A 20,121-nucleotide genomic window follows, 5' to 3' on the forward strand; every position below is an offset into this window, starting at 1 on the left:
TAAATTGTTGGGGGAAAAAATAGGATTCTGCCTTTTGCATTGCTACCATGGAATGTACCTCTTTCTCCTAAGGGTGGTAACAGAAACAGCACTTACATGAGTACTTAAGTTTCTGAAATGATGGTGGTGGGTGGAAGAGTGAGTCAGTATCCTATTCCAGTTAAGCTGGAAAGATGGGATGTGAGCTGCATCCAAGGAGAGCTGGGTAGAAAGGTTGCAATCAGCTAGAAATTGTTCCTACATATATAGATTGTGTCTTTGTGCCTACCTAAATTCAGCTGCTGAAACCGTAGGCTTGTGGGAAGAGGGGATCTTCCTAAAATAGTAATGGCCTCAGAGAGGTAAACCCATTCTAAATCTGGCTCTCTCATACTTGGATCCCTGTGGCCAGAGCTGTTCTCATCTAAATGAAGCAAGCTTAGTGCCCACTTTTTTATAGTATATAGCACTAGCCTAAGTAAGAGGAACAAGGGCTGGTGGGCTATATAAAAAAAACAGATGGTGAAGAATGGTATTTGAAAGAGCTGATGGAAAAATCCAGAAGTAGCATTCTTTTTTCAGAAAATCTAGAACTAGCAGATCTAAAGCAGGGAATGCACAACCTGCAACTTCATTAAAAGCCCCTGTAAAAGCTGCCCCTTAATTTTAATTGTTAATGTGCCCGGAGGGGGACATGGAAAGCCCCAATATATTGTCTTCAGTTCACTGAGTCAACGGTAAATTAAGGCGAAATAGCTTTTGTTCTCACTTTTGTATGTGACCTCTTCCAGCATGTCTCTCAGATTTCAAATCCAGCCCAAGATCTATGCTGATTATTTTAGTGGGTAATAATACAGGCATCCATGCCTAATCACACCTAATCATAATACCAAAATATATAGGAACATCAAATACTGGGGGGCAGAATTTGTGTTGCAAGAGTATTGTTCAACCATGTTCTTCACTTTCTCCCTTTGAATGCCTATGAATTGTAATGATCACTCATATCTAACCAAGCAACCCAGAATGACTGAGTTCTTTTTTTGCTGATTCCCAAAGCCGAGATCTAAGATCCCAATATTTTCTGGAAAAGTTAGGCTCAGGCATCTCAGCTTGCAGAGATGGCAGAGGTGACAATAATTAAAAATAGTGTATTGTTCAGTCTGGTTCTTGATGCCACCTTTTAAGAATGGAAACAAACTAGAGTGAGTTCAAAAAAGCAGGGGAAAGGACAGTTGGGCCAGGAACCGTAGGGTGTGATGGAGATGACTTTGGAGAAGACACTGAGTAGCCCACAGAACAACGACATATGCTGAAGCATGCATTAAGCTCACGTAGGTGGGAAACTATTAGAAAAAGATTCAGACTGGTTCCTCCTGGTATAAGAAGGATAGAAGGGAAAACATGGGCAGACTTGCAAGATTCTGTTTCTGTAGCCTATTCAATATAGTTTTAGTCTTCCTGTTTCTTGATCTTATCTGCTCAGATAGGAATTTTAGTCCTATGAGAAGAGACTGAAGGAGTTGAGTGTGTATTAAGCCTTGAGGGGGGAAAAACCAAAGGGGGAAAGAGAAAATATGATGGCATTCTTGAAGTACCACTGAAAGTCAAGACTCTGTAGCTTGAATGAATTTAAGACACAAGAAGACAAACTCTGGATACATATTTGAGTAAACTTTCTACTGGGAGAGTTCTCTGATAATCAAGGAGCAGGTTGCTTTGCCTTGAGCTCAAAAGCTGTCTAGCTATGGCAGTTGTCTACATCAAACAAGCAAATCACCCATGCTTGGACTGTGATTTGTAACCACTGGTTGCAGCCCTTTGCCAACATAGTGGTTCTTAGAAAAAAGGTAAGTAGATTAGGCCTGCTTAGCACTTGGCTGTGAGACCTTCAGGACATTCCAGAACTATAGACTAGACTGGGAAGTCAATCCTCCCAGATGGCAAAGGCCAATCACTTTAACATTGTTGCCACGTTCACAATATAAACCTCAAAGGATACCCCTGTTCAAGGGCCAAACCATCTCCCTCCATCCCAGAGGACGCACAAAGGTTGTGTTCCTTTGATAACAGGTACGAGAATAGGCCAAACGATTAGACCTCTTCCAATGTACTCCATTCACTGGCACATAAATACAATAGGCTTCCTTGAGTTGATGCCCTTCACAGGTCATAGCTTTCAGCTCCCAACATCCAAAGTTGCTGGCTGTGGGTGGCAGGAATTGTAATAGGAGGTATCTGAAAGCTGACAGATGGAAGACTGACTTTTGAAGAGACAGTCAAAGGTGTATTCTTATATTTTTACTTGTTAAGTGTTGGGAAGAGATGGAGGTGTAGCCTTTTTTACAAGTCATTCACAGCGTTTCCCCTTTACCTTCTTAGCTGAAAGGGATGGAAGACAGAACAGGGGAAATCTCTAATGTGCACCTCTGTTGACTGCCAAAAAGTTCCCTTACAGCCAAGTTTCTTCGCCATAGGTGTTTAAAACACCCAATATGAGAGAGAAAAATGAAAAAGGCTAAAAACATGATGCAGGGAAAAACAGTAACTGCTTTCATAATTTGTGTCTTTGCATAGCAACTAGTAGATCAGCTGGTGGCAGCATCTGGTTGACCTTGTCTAGCCTTGGGAGCTGTGCAGATTTTAGTCTGGTTAACACCAGAACGGGAGACCCCTAGGCAATCCCAAGGCTGTAGGAAGCTGAAAATACATCCCATAAGAATGCAAGGGTTAAATACTTCCATGCTATTGCCAAGAAAATAACATGGAAGTTTCTGTGAAGTCATCAGGAACCAAGCTCAAATTCACCTGAAGTTCAATTATTAGGGTATCTTTCTCTCCCCCACCCCCCACCCCCCAATAGCATCTGGTATCACACAGCCTCTGCCAACCAATATGGGCAGAATCAAGAATACTTCCATGGAAGTCTGTGCAATTAGGAAACAACTTTGCTATTTTTTTCTAGCCCAATGAACGTAGGCAGGAAACCAAAGCTGACTGCAGACACGAGAGAAGAGAGTCTGCCCATTCCCAAAAAACTTTTGCATTGCCAGCAAAGTCCACGCATCTCCAAATTTACTTTAATTCAATCAGCTCGTGGCAGTCAACTTTCACCCACCACATCTTCCCCATTTGCCTCCCGAGCTCACCAAAATGGGCCTTGTGTCTTCCTCTAGCCCTCCTGCTGAGCTTCAAGACTCCGGAAGAGTCTTAACCATGTTTCCTGATGCACATGCCTTTTTCCCAACTGTTACCACCAGTTTGAAGAACAGAGACCAAAACGAAGCTTTCCAAACAGCACAACTGTTCCTGCTACAATGCAGGATTTAAAAGTCCACAGATGCACGGTGGATGACAGTCCCAATGTCCAATGGGTCGTCATAAACCCCTCAGGGTGTGGGGATGCTGCAGTCCAGCAGGAGGGGGGGTGCAGCTCCCTGCCTTTCATAACTGTCCACTTGTGCCGCATATCAAACCTTCGGCTGTCCCACTTGATTAGTGACAATTCTCACGTCACTAGAGTTTACTGAGTACCGGTTAGAGGGCAGGCGGTGACCTGGGCGGGGATCAAAAGTCCAGACTGGGGGCAGGGGGGCTGAGACTAGCAATCAAGGGAAGCTGTTATTAAATACAGGGGGATTAAGACCCCTGGGGGGGCATCAGTCTGGCTCCTCTGGGACTGGGCATCCGGGCCGGGTCACACGCTCATAGTCATGCTGGGCGAATACTGGGGAGACAGATGGGAGACACCACAGCATTAGAGGAAGGGTCCATCACGGAGGGGGGGCACCGGCCCCCTCTTCACACCTCTGACAGCTGCTGCTTCCAGCATGAGATGGCACTGTTAGCTGTTGGTACTGACAGCCCAGTCCGGCCCTGCCACAGGGTGCCCCGCCCCCCGCGTGCCCCCCGAGATCCCCGCCCCCTCCGCGGCCGCCGCTCCACGCAGGCCCTTACGCTCTCGCTTTGGAAGGGGTTTATGAAGCTGCTGCCCATCTCACTGCTGCTGTCATCACGTGGGGTGCCCGGTGGGTTAGCTATGCTGGCCATGCTACCCGGGGAATTCTTGGGAATCAGAAATAAGAGAGAGAGAGAGAGAGAGAGAGAAAACCCGGGCAATTCGCACCTGAACCATGATTAGAACACATTCTAACATGAACCATGATTAGAACACACTGTCAGAGAGCTATAGAGAGCATTGTTAAAAAGGCATCGTGTGGAAAAGGTTGGCTTTTTAAAAAGTTTTCTGGACCTTATAAAGTTCTTAGATTCTGTCTGCCCAATCGGTTTAACTAGGCCAAGGGGAAGTAGTGTTGTTGTAGGAATTTTCCCACACAGAAATAACCTGCTTCATTACAGACAGGCCTCAACATACGAGAGTAATGGAGCCTGCCCAGTATGACTGAATGCCATAATGGTTGCAAAACAGGCTAATCACATGACCAAGCCAATTTTACAACCTTTTTTGCGGTGGTTGATAAAACGAATCCTTGGTTAAGTGAATCCCTGGTTGTTGAGTGAACTAAATGATTTGCTATGGCAGCAATTTTGCTGAAAATTGCAAGTGCCAGTTTTTGGCAAAACACAGTCATGTGACCCTAGGACACTGCAAATGGCCATAAATGCAGCCATTTGCAGTATTGCTGTGTCCAAAATTCAGTTGGTTCAGGGAGACCCAACTTCCAGAGTCCCCCAGAGAATAATGGGTTGTCTCTAAATGTAATAAATAAATAAATAAATAAATAAACAAACTTGGAACATAAGTCCTCTTTTTTGACTTGGTCATAACTTTGAACAGTTGCTAAGTGGCTGGTTGTAAGTCAGGGACTAATTGTGATTCAGATAGAGTTAGAAAGAACCCTGATTTTGTACAGCATAAAATGGTTCCCTCCCAAATACCAGCCCTTCAATAGCAGGCAAACTAATCCCTGGGGAGGTCAACTGAATCTCTTCATTCCTAAAACTCAAGAGAAAGTTTCTACGTGAGGGGGGCCCCACCGAGTAGATACAAAATCATGCTCCCCTTTAAAACCAGATAATCTTTCCTGATCTCCTTCTAATCCCTTGGTCCCCAGGGCCTGTGGAACTCCAGCTCACCCTCTGGAAGAGGACACCATGATGCAAACCCTTACCTTGGGCATCCCATCTATTTCACCTGGACCTGCAATGAGAATGAAGGCAGTTAAACCTCAGCCCTTAGGTCAGGGGACTTCAAACTTGGCCCTTTTATGACTTGTGGACTTCAACTCTCAGAATTCCTCAGCCAGTGTGCCTGGCTGAGGAATTCTGGGAGTTGAAGTCCACAAGTCATAAAAGGACCAGGTTTGAAGACCCCTGCCTTAGGTGGTCTCTATCAGGTTGGAAGACTTTTGTGGAAAGAGCAGATTTGTTGGCAGCCAAAGTCTTAGGAGCCTCCACTTAATCCACAGAAATTCTTATCAATAAAAACTTTCTGCCGATGGACTTTATAGAGGCATAGAATATCAGCTCCCATCACTATCAGTTTTTAGGAAAGTCTTACAAAACCTATTTCTTTCCTCAAGCCTCCTCTGAGTGGAATGCTAATGTTCAGTTCTTGATTCTAGCTATATGGTCCCTTTCACACAATCGTTCTTTCATCTGCAATCATGCCAGCTCATGCCAGAGCTTTTAAAGCAGAGACCAAAACAACTAAACTGTAAAATGTCAGCCTGCCCCAGGACATATTTGAATGAAGGACACTATTACACCTGAATTCAGACAGCTAGTCCAACATGTATCTAAGTCCTATCTGGAATAGTTACGTTCTTATGTAAGTTTCAACTAGAATCCAAACTGTGCACATTCATTTAGCACCATAGTTAGCTTTGAATGGTTGCTGAATGAATGATTGTAAGTCAAATATCTGATTTCAAACTCAGGAACCTCAGTTACATAACATCCCTGCTTGATAACCAACAGATAAATGGGTATCTGTATAGGAACACCAATTCTCCAATACTGAAGCATGGAAGTTGTTCCTCATCTTTCTGTACCAAAATTAAAGCTAGAGAATACTCAGCATTCTGGCATCTAATGGTCAACAATTCTCCTTCAATCAGAACCTAGCTGATCTTGGCTGAACTCAAAAAGCTAAGCAAGCTTGGAGCTGGTCAGGACTTGGACAGGAGGCCATCAGAATATTTCACATCTAGAGGTTACGTTGGGAAATTAAAAAACATTTGAAGGAAGCCAATGACAAAGCATTTTTGAATGGACATAAGTAATCTGTTTTATGAACGTGCCCTAAAATCATTGGAAATCACACTCTACCAGACTTGACCTCTTTTAGCATACAAGGGGACACTAAGAATCCAACACCAACAAGGACATGGAATAAGGGGGAGAGTTATATAAGATTCTCCCCTCCCCATCCTTTGAAATGATACATTTGTGCTTCCTTTCTCCACTAAAATGGTCATTTTGGATTTTATTGTCCATGGCCAGCCCTGCAGGCAGGTCCATACTTACCTAGTGATCCATTCATATGATGGGGCTCCATGGCACTCATTCCAGCCATTGGACCTTCTGGACTTGGCCCCATGGAGAACTAAACATTATGCAGAGAGAGCGTGAAAAGAAGAGAAATACAGAAATAATTAGGAAGGGCAGATTCCAGGTAGAGAAGCATGACAGCATTCCCCTTCATCTTTGTATTTATTTATTAAGAAAATGTATATGGCCGCCCAACTCACTCAGGGTGAAATAAGAAATTTGTCATAGAATATCACCCAGCAACAGGGAGTGAGCAAGAAGAAGACACTTACTCCCGGCCGGCTTGGTGGAGGACCAACAGAGTTCATCATGTACATATTTTCACTAGAGTTGGTGGAGTCTGAAACAAGAAACAGACATTACAAGAAAAAGTAACCAAGGTGGTCTCTTTTCACATGGGGAACATCTAGAAATCTCAAGGAAGCCCATCGGCAGGACATGAACTTGGGTGGTATTCAGAGATACACTACTTCAAGTAAACGGAGGCTTCATCCCTAGGTTTTAAAGTCTGGCCGAGAGAGGTCAAAAGTCTATCTAGTCCAGAGGTCTATTACAAAACTTAGCCAGAGATGCCTCTTCAATTTACAATAAGCTAAACCATATTGGGAATTGGAGGAGGGCTTTAGCTTGATATGTAGCTTAATCTGTAAACTGGTTACAGTCCAGCATAACAACTAGCTCAGTGTTTAGCATGGCTGGCTGAGGAATTCTGAGAGTTGAAGTCCATACATTTTAAAGTCAGCAAGGCTGAGGAACCCTGAGCTAAACTAAGGCTAAGCAGACCCTAGTGCAGGGGTAGGCAACCTCGGCTCTTTTATGACTCGTGGACTTCAACTCCCAGAATTCCTGAGCCAGCTGGAATTCTGGGAGTTGAAGTCCACGAGTCATAAAGGAGCCGAGGTTGCCTACCCCTGCCCTAGTGCTCAAGGAAAAGAATGTGAAGTGTCAGAAGGGCTGCAAAGCTGAGGCATTCTTATACAACATCCTTGTTTTTGCGCTTTTATTTTTTACTGGGCTTTATAGATAGAAAGGATCCAAGTGAGGGAACAAAAGGTTTTCCCCCACCTCAGGAACTTCTCTGGAACTCTTTTTCAATGGCTGTTTCCACAACGTGCTTAACCCAGGGTGGCTACATTCACAATCATGTTGGCTGAGCCCTTGATTACATTTATCCAATGAGATAATCCAGTCTCCAAAATTAATTTAAAACAGTGTTTTGGAAGATTCTTTCTTTCTTCTTTCCTCTTTCTTTCTTTTCTTTCCCTTTCCTCCCTCCCTCCCTCCCTTTCTTATAAATAACTCAAGATGGCAAACATAGCTCATACACCTCCATCCTCCTATTTTCCTCACAACAACCCTGTAAGGTGGATTGGACTGAGAGACAGTGACTGGCCAAAAGTCATCCAGTCGGTTTTCATGCCTAAGGTGAGACTAAAAGTCACAGGGTCTGGGTGTGTAGCCTGGTACCTTAACGACTAGACACTACGACAGCATGGGCAAACCAGTGGGGGCTACAAGTGGGCATTGGAGAGTGCAGGCAGATGGGCTAGGATCCTGGGTAGATAGGGGTTAATGTAGGTGAATGCAAACTATGGAGGAGGGATACTATGGGAAGGAAGGCAGGGGATGCTAGACAGATATCTGGAGTCTCATACTCCACAGTGGATGACCCTCTTTTACCGGTCTACTATAGAGAGCATCCTCTCGTACTGTATTGTGGTTTGGTATGCTGATCTGACAGCCGCAGATAGGAAGGCATTAGAGTGTGGTGAGCACAGCACAAGACATTGTGGGCTGTTCCCTGACACCACTGGATGACATTGCCAGGGCTCGCTGCCTTGGAAGAGTGAGGAAAATTCTCAGGGATGACTCACACCCTGGACGGTATCTCTTTACTCTCCTACCATTGGGTAGGAGATACAGGAGTATAGCCAGCCGTACCAACAGGCTGAAGAACAGCTTTTATCCATGGGCTGTTAGGCTCTTGAACGGGAAATAATTTTATAAATTTTATGCATGATTGACTTGTGAGGCCAGTGTGTTGTGCAATTAGCTCACATGGTGTAATAAGATGGAGGGTTTGTTGTCACTGTGAGTTGGGGGTGGGGGCACAAAGGGAGGCTCAGCCAATCTCAATGTATACATGGTTGTACCTTGACAATAAAGGTTCATTCATTCATTCATTCCTCAGGAGAATAAGCAGTGGGATCTACTTACAAGGGAGACTTATGAGCAACCCTACTAGCTTTTCGCTTGATTTTGCTTGTGGGAAGCTGGCAAGGAAGGTTGCAAATGGTGATCATGTGATTGCGGCTCACTACAACATTATAATGGCTCCTGGATCGTGATCACATGATTGTAGGAACACTGTGATGACCTTAAACTTGGGGACTGGTCATAGGTTCCCATCATTCACAGCTGTTGCAATTTTGAACAGTCGCTGAATAAGTGGTTGTAAATGAAGTACTACTTGCAATTGCCTTCTTTCTTTTTTTGTTATTCTCTTCTTTTTTCTCTCTTATTAAACAAATAAAGCAAAAAAAAAAAGGTTGGCTAGCGACCGTAAGTATTGAAACTCAAAAATCTGAAAAAATACCAGGGTAGGGAGGACTTTCTCAGACACTGTGATAGAAAAATGGGGCATTCAGAAATAATTTCCTTCCAAAATGGAATCCAGGATACTTACCAAGGATCCAGTCCCAGTCAGTCACTGGGATCAAAGGTTTATTCTTCCAAGCTTTCGGGCTCATGCTGGTGCTCGTCATCAGGGAACTTCTCTTTCTGATGTTGAGTTCCAGCACGAGCCCAAAAGTTGGAAGAACAAAGCTTTGATCCCAGTGACCGACTCGGATTGGATCCTCCAACGTTATCCTGGGACACGTATATTTACCTTCATTTGCACCACACTTACCTCCAGGGCTTGGCATGAGAGGGGTGCCAGGGGGGCCTCCGCCTCCCTGTGAGGAGAGAGAGAGAGAAATAACATTCATGATCCTGGGGTTTGCCTTGTGGAGGAGTCATTCTCATCAACATTATCAACCGTGTCTGGCAACCAGGTTTATTAGATTCATCTGCCCTGAATCAGGACTTGGAATTCAATTTGCCTAGCAAGTCTACCCTACATCTTTTCACACCTCTTCAGCAACTTACCCCATAGCTGCCAGGAGAAGATGAGGAATAGGAAACCTAAACGGGATAGAAAGGAGAGGGGGAAAAAAAATTCAGTGGCTGGTGAATAGAATATAGCAGGCATTGGCTGCGTTTGGTAGGCATCTTAACCTAGTTAAGCCACTAAAACTCTGACTGAACATAAATAACGTGTTGCGTAAGTGCAGCCATGAGGTTTTTCGCCTGCTTGGTGAAGTCTGTTGTGTGAATGCAGACACTGTGAGTTTCTGAATTGTAGAGAAAGTTTTATTTAAAAAAAATAAAAATAAAAATGAATCGGACATACCGAGTTTGTGTTTATATTTGGCCAGGATCCTCGAACACCCGGAGCTCTGCAGAGAAAAATGTACAAAGCTGACCTTTCAAACATTTGGAAGAGTTCCTGGGAAGGGATGATGCTGTTCCTGCTCCGTTGAAAATATACTCTCTCCCTGACTCCCTCTGGCTACCCCTTCCCAAGAGAAATAATACAGACACTTACATGTTCATTGTGGGCATACCAGGGCAAACCAGGGACCCTGGAGGAGGTCTTATGCCACCACCATAGTTCTGGATGAAGAAAAAGCAGGAAGGGATTAGGGGAAGGGAGAGAAACCAATCATTGTTGATTCCCATCCCACTCTCTCATCACCTCTACCACCAATTTTACCCAATAGGATTCATCTATTTAGTACAGAGGTCATGATCTTCGTATTATTACCAGTAGGGCTACCGCTGATAAGAAACACCATGTCACTATTAAGGACAAAGCATTTTGTTCCTCTAGTCTAGTTCAAACAATAACTAGCTGTCACTATTTAAAAAAAAACTATAAAGGTAGTCCTCGATTTATGACCACAATTGGGACCAGAATGTCCATTACTAAGAAAGGTGGGTTGTTAAGTGAATTGCATCTGATTTTTTGCTGGGATTCTTTAAGCAAAACACTGCAGCTGTTAAGTGAATCTGGCTTCCCTTATTGACTTTGCTTGTGGGAAGCCAGCTGGGAAGGTTGCAAATGGCGATCACGTGACCCCTGTTGTGGCAACTGTTGTAAATAAATGCCAGTTGCCAACTGTCTGAATTTTGATCACGTGACCATGGGGACGCTGCAATAGTTAGTGTGAGGACGGGTTGCAAGTCCTTTTCTTCAATGCTGTTGTAACTTTGAATGGTTGCTAAATGAATGGTTGTAAGTCGAGGATTACCTGTATTTTGGTTACTGCGTTACATGGATTTTTTTAAGAACTTGCTGTCATGTTTTCTTGGTATTCTATACTACTTAATCCACTGCCTTAAAGTCTATTCACTTATTGTAAGTCATTATTATTATTATTATGCCATTTTTAATGAGAAGCGGCATACCCATTTAATATAAAGAAATAAATGGTGGATGACAGAAGCAGTTGGTCTTACAAGCAGGCTTTTGAACTTCCGGAATTCCACTCGGACGATGTCAGCAGTTAGCTGACGAAAACTAAGTTTATTAAACAATTGTTGTTGTTTTTATATTATCCCGGTGTTCGACTATTTTTCTCAACATGAATATACCTGGGATCCGCATTTTAAGTGTACACACACACACACACAGACACACACACACCACATAAACTTTAAATGACCCAAGAGTCCAGGGTTACATAGTGCCCTCCAGATTCACCTTGAAGCTTTCTTTATTCTAACTGAATGGGGGGGGGGGAAGAAGTGCAACAGTTTTAAGGAATATGCAAATTAAATTGTGAGCTTCAAGCAGTTGGAAAAGTCCCTGAGCTTCTAGACCATCTTTTGCATTCAGACTGGCATGCATGGATGTGCACACACAAAAAATCATCACAATCTCATATCAAATAATACTTCCAGATCCACTGACTTGTTTCAAAATCTATCCCCCATTTTGGGGAGCTCACCTGTGGAGCCATTCCTGTCATACCCCGTGGTGGGGTCATGCGCTGCATCGGGCCCATGTTAGGATGCCCTACTGGTGGCAAAAGGAGTGGGGAAAGAGGGGAATTGGGGAGATCAAACACATTTAAGTTGCAAGTGTAGAATCAAAGTCTCTAATGCACCTGGAGGCTCAAAAAAGAAACAATAACACCCCCGCCCAAAAAATCTGCACATTCAAGCAGTTAAACCAAGCAAAAGGAACAAGTTCAGAAGTTTATAGCATTTGTATTTGCTTTACCAAATGTGACTACATACTGCGCTGAAGAAAATATAGGCAAGGATGTGAAAAATTTAGAAATATTTCAGCATTGTTTTGTGTTTTTTATGCAAAGTATAAGATACTTTGACATTTATTTATGAGATGCATATTTATCTCATTTATTTGTGAAATGGATGGATATAGATTCTTAAGAGATGCACCATTAATCTCATTTCCCTGCTTGCACCATAGTCTCATGTCACTCTGACTATCCACTCATCCCATTTTAAATCACCGCTCACCTTGTGATCGGATTGCCGGATCCATTGCACTGGGCATGAGAGGTTGGCCAGACACACCCATAGATGGCTATAGGGGAGGAAAAAAATCCATGTTTTTTTACTCAGGCAGATTACAATGCTTATTCACCAAGGAAAATAATTATATCTGGAGAAGAACTAAACGTAGTAACTACCATTTTGGCCAATGGATCTCAATAGAGGGTGATACAATAAAAAAATGAATAGCGTGTTAAATGCAATTGCCAGGTGTTCGGCAAGCTAAGCATAATTTTCAAGAACAACCTCCCCCCTATGCCTGAAAAGTTTTCAATCAGTGTGTGCTACCTGTTCTAACATATGCCAGTGAAACATGAACACTAACTTCACAATCGATACAAAAGCTATGAGTGGTGCAAAGAGCAATGGAAAAGAGACACGCTTGGCATCACATGACAAGATAGAAAGACCTGCACATGGATTAGAGAACAAACGAAAGTATATGATATCATCAAGAGAGTAAAAGAATGGAAATGGAAATGGGCTGGTCACATGGCAAGAAGAACTGATGGCAGGTGGACCAAGGCAGTCATAGAATGGATCCCACTTGATAAAAAGCTTCTACGAAAGAGACCTAAAACAAGACAGATCAACAACATCAGCAAGTATTGTGGGCCCAATTGGTAAAAGAAAGCTTAGGACTGTATTGGTTAGAAACATGGAAGAGGCCTTCATCCTGCAGTGGATAAATGGCTAAAATGATGATGACGGTATTTTGATACTTATTTATTAGCAATATACTTCATCTGGGATCTGTTTTGGAGTCCATCCATAAGCTCCAGCTGTTGTAAAATTTAGCAATTAGGAGCAAATCTGGTCCCCAAGTGCAGGTTGTGTGATCAAATCTGAACTTTATGAACTACATTCATTCATTCATTCATTCATTCATTCATTCATTCATTCATTCAGGTTGAATGAAAAGCAATGCCAGTTATACACTGCCAATGTAGGGTAACAGTGACTGTCAGAAGCTCTAACGTTTCCTTATATATATATTTTCACTGCAGTTGTCACAAAATTGCTGGGGAAAAGTTGTGATGCAATTGTTTGTGAAATGGCCTTCAAGGAGTACTCATCAATGCACACCCATGACTGAATTTTTGATTGTTGAAGAAGTCCCTCCAACTGATAAAACACCCTTTTTATGACCCTCTAACCCAGGGGTTTTCAAACTCAGCCTTTTTATGACTCATTGACTTCAACTCCCAGAATTCCTCAGCCAGCAATTCTGGAAGTTGAAGTCCATGAGTCATAAAAGGGCCAAGTTTGAAGACCCCTGCTCTAATTCCTTAATTCAAGGTAGAGCCAGGGCTGAGCGTTTATTGGCCGGATGCCCTTCCTGACACCACGCAGAATTTGCAGCAGGTATTTTCTCTTTGTGCCCTAGGAGAGAATCACTACCTAGGATTGAACTCTCAACCTTCCAAGTGGGAGGTGAGTGTCTTCACCATTAGGCCACCACACACCGCTCAAACTCCTTCCAATTGATATTCATTGCTAAATGCTGGTTGTTTATGGAGATGCAGCGCTGATACGAGTACTGTGCAAAAAGGTACAGGCTACAAATTGAGAAGAGCTGATTTGTGTGATCAAAAATGAAATGGATGATGCATGACAGTTTGCATGAGAAAGACAGACAAATTAACAGTACAATTGGCAGATCACTCTAAGAGAAACTGCTACCTACCGTACAATCTAGACTTGGCACCTTAAAGTTTTCACCCTTTCCCAAAATTGAAGGGATACCTTCATAGGTGTATGTTTGACTCAAATAAAAAGGTAAAAAGGACTGCCAGGATCTGGTTGAAAAAATGAAGTGTGGAGTCCTTTTGTGATGGTTTTAAGAAGTGTGCCCATATTGGCAGAGGTATGTAGCAACAACAAAAGGGCTAATTTAAATTATTATTCCCATTTCATGTATTAAAACATCCCAAAGTTACAGCATTGTTTTTCACTGATTCATTTGTTGGTTTATTCATTGATTCATCTCTCATATATTGGCTACCATTCCATTGACTTATCATCTAAGAGATCTTAAAAGCACTGAAGAACTTCAAAAATGGTCACTTGTAGAAGCTTCTTCACCAATATTTCCTACTGTGGTAACAAATAACACCTTTCCTGCACCTATTGTTAAGGCCATTTCTTGGTCATAGAAAGTTGTTTTGGAATTTTATTTAACTTTTCACTACAAAAAGCAAGCTAGAGTGGTCATCCTCTTCCTGGTGCTATCAACACACATGGAAAGGTGTCAGTTTGGGAAGATCATTATAGAAAGAAGCTAGCATAGATCCTGGAGTCCAGATATGAGACAAAAGCAGGGAGAATGGGAGACAGAGAGTTATGTAGGTAAGTTGATTGATAGACCTTTGTGTGAAGGCTGTCAAGTCACAGCTACCACTTGCTATGAGCTGCGATTCTAAGAAGATTCCAAAGGGGGAAGTACAACCTCATTCAGGACTAAAAGTGGAACATCTTCAGATTTGACTAGTCAAATACCTATAGCTACTGGGTCTTGTCAGAGCTAAACTTGATTCTCCTCATCCAGATCCACAGACTCCACACAGTGGACCAAAACCTTGAGAACATCATCTGGTTGGTCCAGGTTCAAAATGTACAAATGAGCACTATCTATATAGTGATGATACCTGATTCCAAACAGAGGGATAATTTGACCTACTTCTTACATGTAAGTATTAGGAGGAGCAGGAGAATCCAGTCTTGATATCCTCCACATTAGAGGCCTCTACTTTGACCTCCTTCCCCCCCCCCACAAACACTGATTGAACTCAATGACAAAGAAAGGAGAACCATGCAACTCTACTCCCACTCCTATACTCATAAGCAAACTAGAAGGATTGATATTGAAAGCTGCTGAGAGGTCAACGAGAACCAAGAGGATGAAATTCCCCCCATCAAGCTCTGCCTGAAGTCACAAACATGCACAACTAATGCTGCCTTAGTATTACATCATAGTTTCAACAAGAAAGGTAAGGATCTAATCAGTTTTCTCCAGGACTCTCAAAGTTGCAGCTCAACCTCCTTCTCAATAACCTTTACCTAAAAAGGGAAAGTTGGAGATTGAATGAAATTATTCTAGGAGTGTCAAATCCAGTGAAGGCTTCTTGAGAAAGGAGAGCAGTAGCATCTTCTTCCAGTCAGGTGGTATCAACTCTCTCAGCAAAGCAAATATACTTTACGGACATATCACCTTCTGGATGTCTTTCACCAGCTGGCTAGGATTACAGTCCCAAGGACCCTGTCTACTTCTTCAAGTTGAAATTCACCCCTAGATAACCATATAATGCCATGCTTCCATCACCTCAGGAGGAATTGTCAAACTCCAAAAGAATCCGAACAACTTTATCCACCAGATGCCTAGAATATTCCTCAGATGGAGAAAGGCAGATCCTCCTCACTCCTCCTTTTCTTTCTTAGCACTATTGTCGGGCTCGACACGCCCGACACCCGGTGAGGCCGCGGAGTGACTCACCGGGCCCCGTGACCAGCTGCCGGCGTCTGCGGCCTTCCGACGAGCCGGGGAAGAGCGCGGCCGCCGGGACGGCCCAGCCGCCACCCGCCCGACACCTGGTGAGGCCACGGAGTGACTCACCGGGCCCTGTGACCAGCTGCCGGCGTCTGCGGCCTTCCGACGAGCCGGGGAAGAGCGCGGCCGCCGGGACGGCCCAGCCGCCACCCGCCCGACACCCGGTGAGGCCGCGGAGTGACTCACCGGGCCCTGTGACCAGCTGCCGGCGTCTGCGGCCTTCCGACGAGCCGGGGAAGAGCGTGGCTGCCGGGACGGCCCAGCAGCCACCCGCACTTCCCTCGATGCCCCAGCAGCCACCGGGCCTTCCGGCAGGCTGGGGAGCTGCCGTAAGATCGTGCAGCCGGCCGTCGTCCAGCGCCGATGCAGCGGGCTGGGGAAGAGCGCCAGGGTGGCCCAGGAGGCGGCAGGGCCTTTCGGCAGAACGGGGAGGGGCCAAGGACGCGCACCAGCACAGCGTTCCCCTGGAAACCCGTTCCCGCAGACGGCCCGCTCCGAAGCCCTGCCGGCCTCTTTGCCTGCCAAGGGACTGCATGGCAAGCACCAACGGCGAATGGCCCAAGCAGCGCAGTTTGCGGCGGTCTGGGGACCTGAGGGGGGTGGCGAGGGTGTGCGGAGCCGAGGGGAAAAGGGGGGTGGTCTGGGCTGGGGGGTGGCTTACCGGCTGCAATGGTGGTGGGACGGGGATGGGGAGGATACGTACCTGGGAGCGGGTGCCAAAGGGCAGGGGCCAAGGGGGGCGGTGGTTAAGTAGGGTGAGGGGGTGATTAAGCAATTAAGGGCGTGGTGGTGGGTGTCGGCCCTGCCGGCTATTTAGCAGCGTTGATTGTGCTGTGGAATCAACGCTGACTTCGTCTGTCTTCGAGTGACTGTTTATGAAGGTAATAAACGTGGCTCAGGGGAACCGGCTCTCGTTCCGGACTCATTCTTTCTGGTGATTCGACGGACGGGGGCTGAGAACTATCCTCTAAATATTGAAGTGCATGGAAGCCAGCCTCATTGGGGAGAATATTATTTTGCCCAATATAAGACAACACATCATTTCTGATGTTCCTGGTCTATCCAACAAATGAAGAATTATTTAGTGTCTAAATCTACTTTCCTAACATGCCCTGTCGAATCTGTAAAATGTGGTCTAATTTCCATCAGTTCTGCCATTGAATAAGTAGGATTATCCAGACAAGAGTTTGCAGAAAACAAAATTCCATTTATTAAGGCTTCTTAGCATAGGGTTAATCCATCAGATGCTTTGGGGACATTGCTGTGCCATTTCATCACAGATGGCCAGATGGGCAGAGGAAGTAAGAGATGGAAAGTAGAGGTAACTGAATGTGAGATGTTAGAAGATCTTGAAAATTAAATCATCTTTGAAGGAAGAAGGAAATGAAGATAATCTTCTAAGGGAAATGATCAACTTGGCCATTTGCTAACTGCTATCAGTGAGTAATGGAACAGCTACACAAATGCTAGAGAATATGAGAGGACACCAGATCTGGACTTTTGTAGATGAGAAATGAGGGCTGAATTACCAAAAGTAATTCAGCGGAAGAACTTACCTGGCTTGGCATTCGAACGGACGGACGGAGCCCACCAGGGAAGCGTGAAGGCATGAATGGCTGCAGATGAATAAAAGAGGGGTGAACAACTCCAAAATATAGTAAATTGCAGAAGGACTCACACATACCTATGCTTTGGGGAAGGTCAACCCCAAACAATACAAACTGGATTGGGTATCTTCATGAGAATCAGTAAAATGGCACCAAACAGGTTAATAAGATAGAGCACATCCTTAGCTTCTTATTCACTAAATCTAATGATTGGTAACCTGTCTCCAGACTCCAAATGGTTTCCCAGATAATCTGTGAATGCCAGAGTTAAAGGCAGGTCGTCTTGCACACAAAGCCTATACTGTAGTCTACAGCTTTTCCCAAATTCTGGACCTTTTCAGTAAATAGTTAAATTCCTCTCAATTCAACTGGATTTTTGGTGGAAAAAAATTCTGGCCCTCAAGATATTGCTGAACAATTTCCAGGAATGTCAGCTGGTGCCACAAGGGATGCTGGGAGTTGTAGTTCAGTAACACTGGGAAGGTCACATGTTGATCACTGTTTCCTGAAGAAGTCCACTGAGGACTAAGAGATGGAACTACTGATGGCTAATACCCATTTTCGTTTTCTAATATCATGATCATGGGTCCAACTTGCCTTCAGATGCCTGCACTCATGGGATATCTAGAACTTGGCTTGAATATAATTTATTGCAATCTAAATGAGACAAACTGCAACCTAGCAAAAGACTGGCAGCCACCTTTTTCTCTGGTTTATCTATTACAAGTCCCTTTCTGCTTGGTTCCCTGCCCACCCCAATTCCTGCCTTGCTAAGTTCAACATGACAATGTCAGAGATAGCCTCACTCTTTCAGCTGGAGTGGTCCCACTGGTATGATTAGGGGAGTGATATTGTCTCATCTTATGCAGTTGCTGTAGGGCAGCAGCTTCCAACCTTTCCCTTATATACACCACTTGTTGTCATCAATAGCTTTTTAATTTATATTTTAATTTATCAAAAAAAAATATGTTTCCCATCTCCCCCTAAAAGGTGAATCTGAGCAGCTTTGGAAAACCATCTTGCAGGTCGGAGTTGGGAATGCAGCAATTGCAAGCATCACACATGTACAATACAATCCCTCATTCAAATGGTATCAGTAGGGTCCAAAATTAAATAAGAATTAATCTGATGTAGGGGATACAACAGAGCATCTCTAGAAGAGCCAGTTTGGTGTAAGGGTTAAGGCACTGCGCTAGAAACTGGGAGACTGGGAATTCCAGTCCCACCTTAAGGAGCCATGGTGGCGCAGTGGTTAAAATGCAGTACTGCAGGCTCCTTTTGTTGACTGCCAGTGCCAGCAGTTTGGCAGTTCAAGTCTCACTGGCTCAAGGTTTACTCAGCCTTCCACTCTTCCAAGGTTGGTAAAATGAGGAGCCAGATTGTTGGGGGCAATATGCTGACTCTGTAAACCGCTTAGAGAGGGCTGTAAAACACTGTGAAGCGGGATATAAGTCTCAGTGCTATTGCTATTATGCACAAAGCCACCTGGGTGACCTTGGGCCAGTCATTCTGTTCAGCCCTAGGAAGAAGGCAATAGCAAATCAATTCCAACATCTTGGCAAGAAAACAATAGGGACTAGTCCAGGTAGTCATCAGGAATCAACAATGACTCAAAGGCTCAAATCAATTCAAATCCCAAATGGCCAAAATAAGGAAATTTTTACCAATCTTGCAACATTTTGTATTATATGAAATTTGGGGCAACCTCTGCCCCCCTCCTCAAAAAACCTCATGAGATCTCAAGCAAGGAATCATGGCAATTACGCGAGATTATTACGATTTCAAAAGTAGAATCCTTAACTTATGATGGCAACTTAGCAATGGCAATCCCTGCAATCCCATTATTGTTCTAAATTGAATATCCGTGTTTGCTAGGCAAGGCGGCTTCGTGCTGGCTTCCCAGAGTCAAAATCACTGGGAAAGTCAGCAGGAACGTGCAAACTCCAGGCCAGCAGGTAGGTAAATGGCTGCTGCCAGATGTGGAAAGGACTGATGGGTGGCACAAGAGACACAGTGTAAATAGGTTGCCAAGCACCCAGATCATGATCACATGACCGTGGGGAGTGCTGGGACAACTGGAGAACCAGTTCTAACCATCATTCATTCAGTACAGTCATAATTTGAAACTTGGGGAAGAGAAGGAGATGGAATGGACTACTCAGGGGGAAAGGAACCTGGAAATGGCATTCCAATGCATGGTGATTCTCACATAGTTCTATAAGGTACAATTATCTGTTCATAGATAACTGAAATCCAGGCAAGAGCTCTGTGGCTGGATCTGCACATCAAACTAAACTACTGGATGAATTTCTACAAGCAGCTAGGCCATATAAAATACAATGCCTTGGTTCACATAGCATGCTAATATAAACAACAATGAACGTATTTTCTTGCAGGAAATCCTCAAAAATTCAATAGGGCTTCCTTGTGAACAGACCGCAGTTTGGTTTTTTTGGATTAGAATCCAAAAGACAAGATGTGCTGGTACCAAAACATGTAAAGCAAAAGATATCGAAGGTTCGAGAATTGGGGAAAGGATGAGGTCAGATAGCAGAGCACAGCTGGGCCAATGCCAACTACAAAGGCTGCCTCTTCCTTTAGTCTTACCTGATTATGGGGTCCTATCATTGCCGCATTGGGGTTGTGCATGGGAGCTTGAGCATGTAGGGATGGCTGGGAGCCAGGTGGTCCCTTAGGGAAGAAGCAAAAATGCAATTATGGCGATATGGCCATGGTTTATTGTTCAAGACATCTCCTGTTCCACAGTAATTTTTGCATAAATCTAAGCAAAAGGGATGCATGCTGAAGTCTGGGGCCACAAGAAAGGGAAAAGTATTAGGCATTAAT

At 44.1% G+C, this 20,121-nt stretch overlaps 1 protein-coding gene across 2 annotated transcripts in view; it reads right to left on the bottom strand.

Annotated features, from left to right (window-relative positions):
- Window positions 1-2,764: 2,764 nt before the first annotated feature.
- SSBP4 (single stranded DNA binding protein 4) overlaps window positions 2,765-20,121 on the bottom strand; it is a 52,627-nt gene continuing 35,270 nt past the window's right edge. The window contains exons 6-18 of one of the 2 annotated variants that reach the window (XM_081312718.1): window positions 19,882-19,965; window positions 17,224-17,283; window positions 12,085-12,151; window positions 11,547-11,614; window positions 10,142-10,209; window positions 9,947-9,992; window positions 9,643-9,678; window positions 9,404-9,449; window positions 6,765-6,832; window positions 6,469-6,547; window positions 5,112-5,140; window positions 3,937-4,044; window positions 2,765-3,706 (exon numbers count right to left, since the gene is read on the bottom strand). In XM_081312718.1, the coding sequence (XP_081168844.1) occupies window positions 3,677-3,706; window positions 3,937-4,044; window positions 5,112-5,140; window positions 6,469-6,547; window positions 6,765-6,832; window positions 9,404-9,449; window positions 9,643-9,678; window positions 9,947-9,992; window positions 10,142-10,209; window positions 11,547-11,614; window positions 12,085-12,151; window positions 17,224-17,283; window positions 19,882-19,965 (789 nt within the window). In that variant the 3' untranslated portion in view covers window positions 2,765-3,676. Of the gene's footprint in view, window positions 3,707-3,936; window positions 4,045-5,111; window positions 5,141-6,468; window positions 6,548-6,764; window positions 6,833-9,403; window positions 9,450-9,642; window positions 9,679-9,946; window positions 9,993-10,141; window positions 10,210-11,546; window positions 11,618-12,084; window positions 12,152-17,223; window positions 17,284-19,881; window positions 19,966-20,121 lie in introns of both variants that reach the window. The other variant, XM_081312717.1, reaches the window with a different exon arrangement.

Source organism: Vipera berus (genome assembly GCF_964194415.1).
Source record: "Vipera berus genome assembly, chromosome: 1".
Classification (NCBI taxonomy): Eukaryota; Metazoa; Chordata; class Lepidosauria; order Squamata; family Viperidae; genus Vipera; species Vipera berus.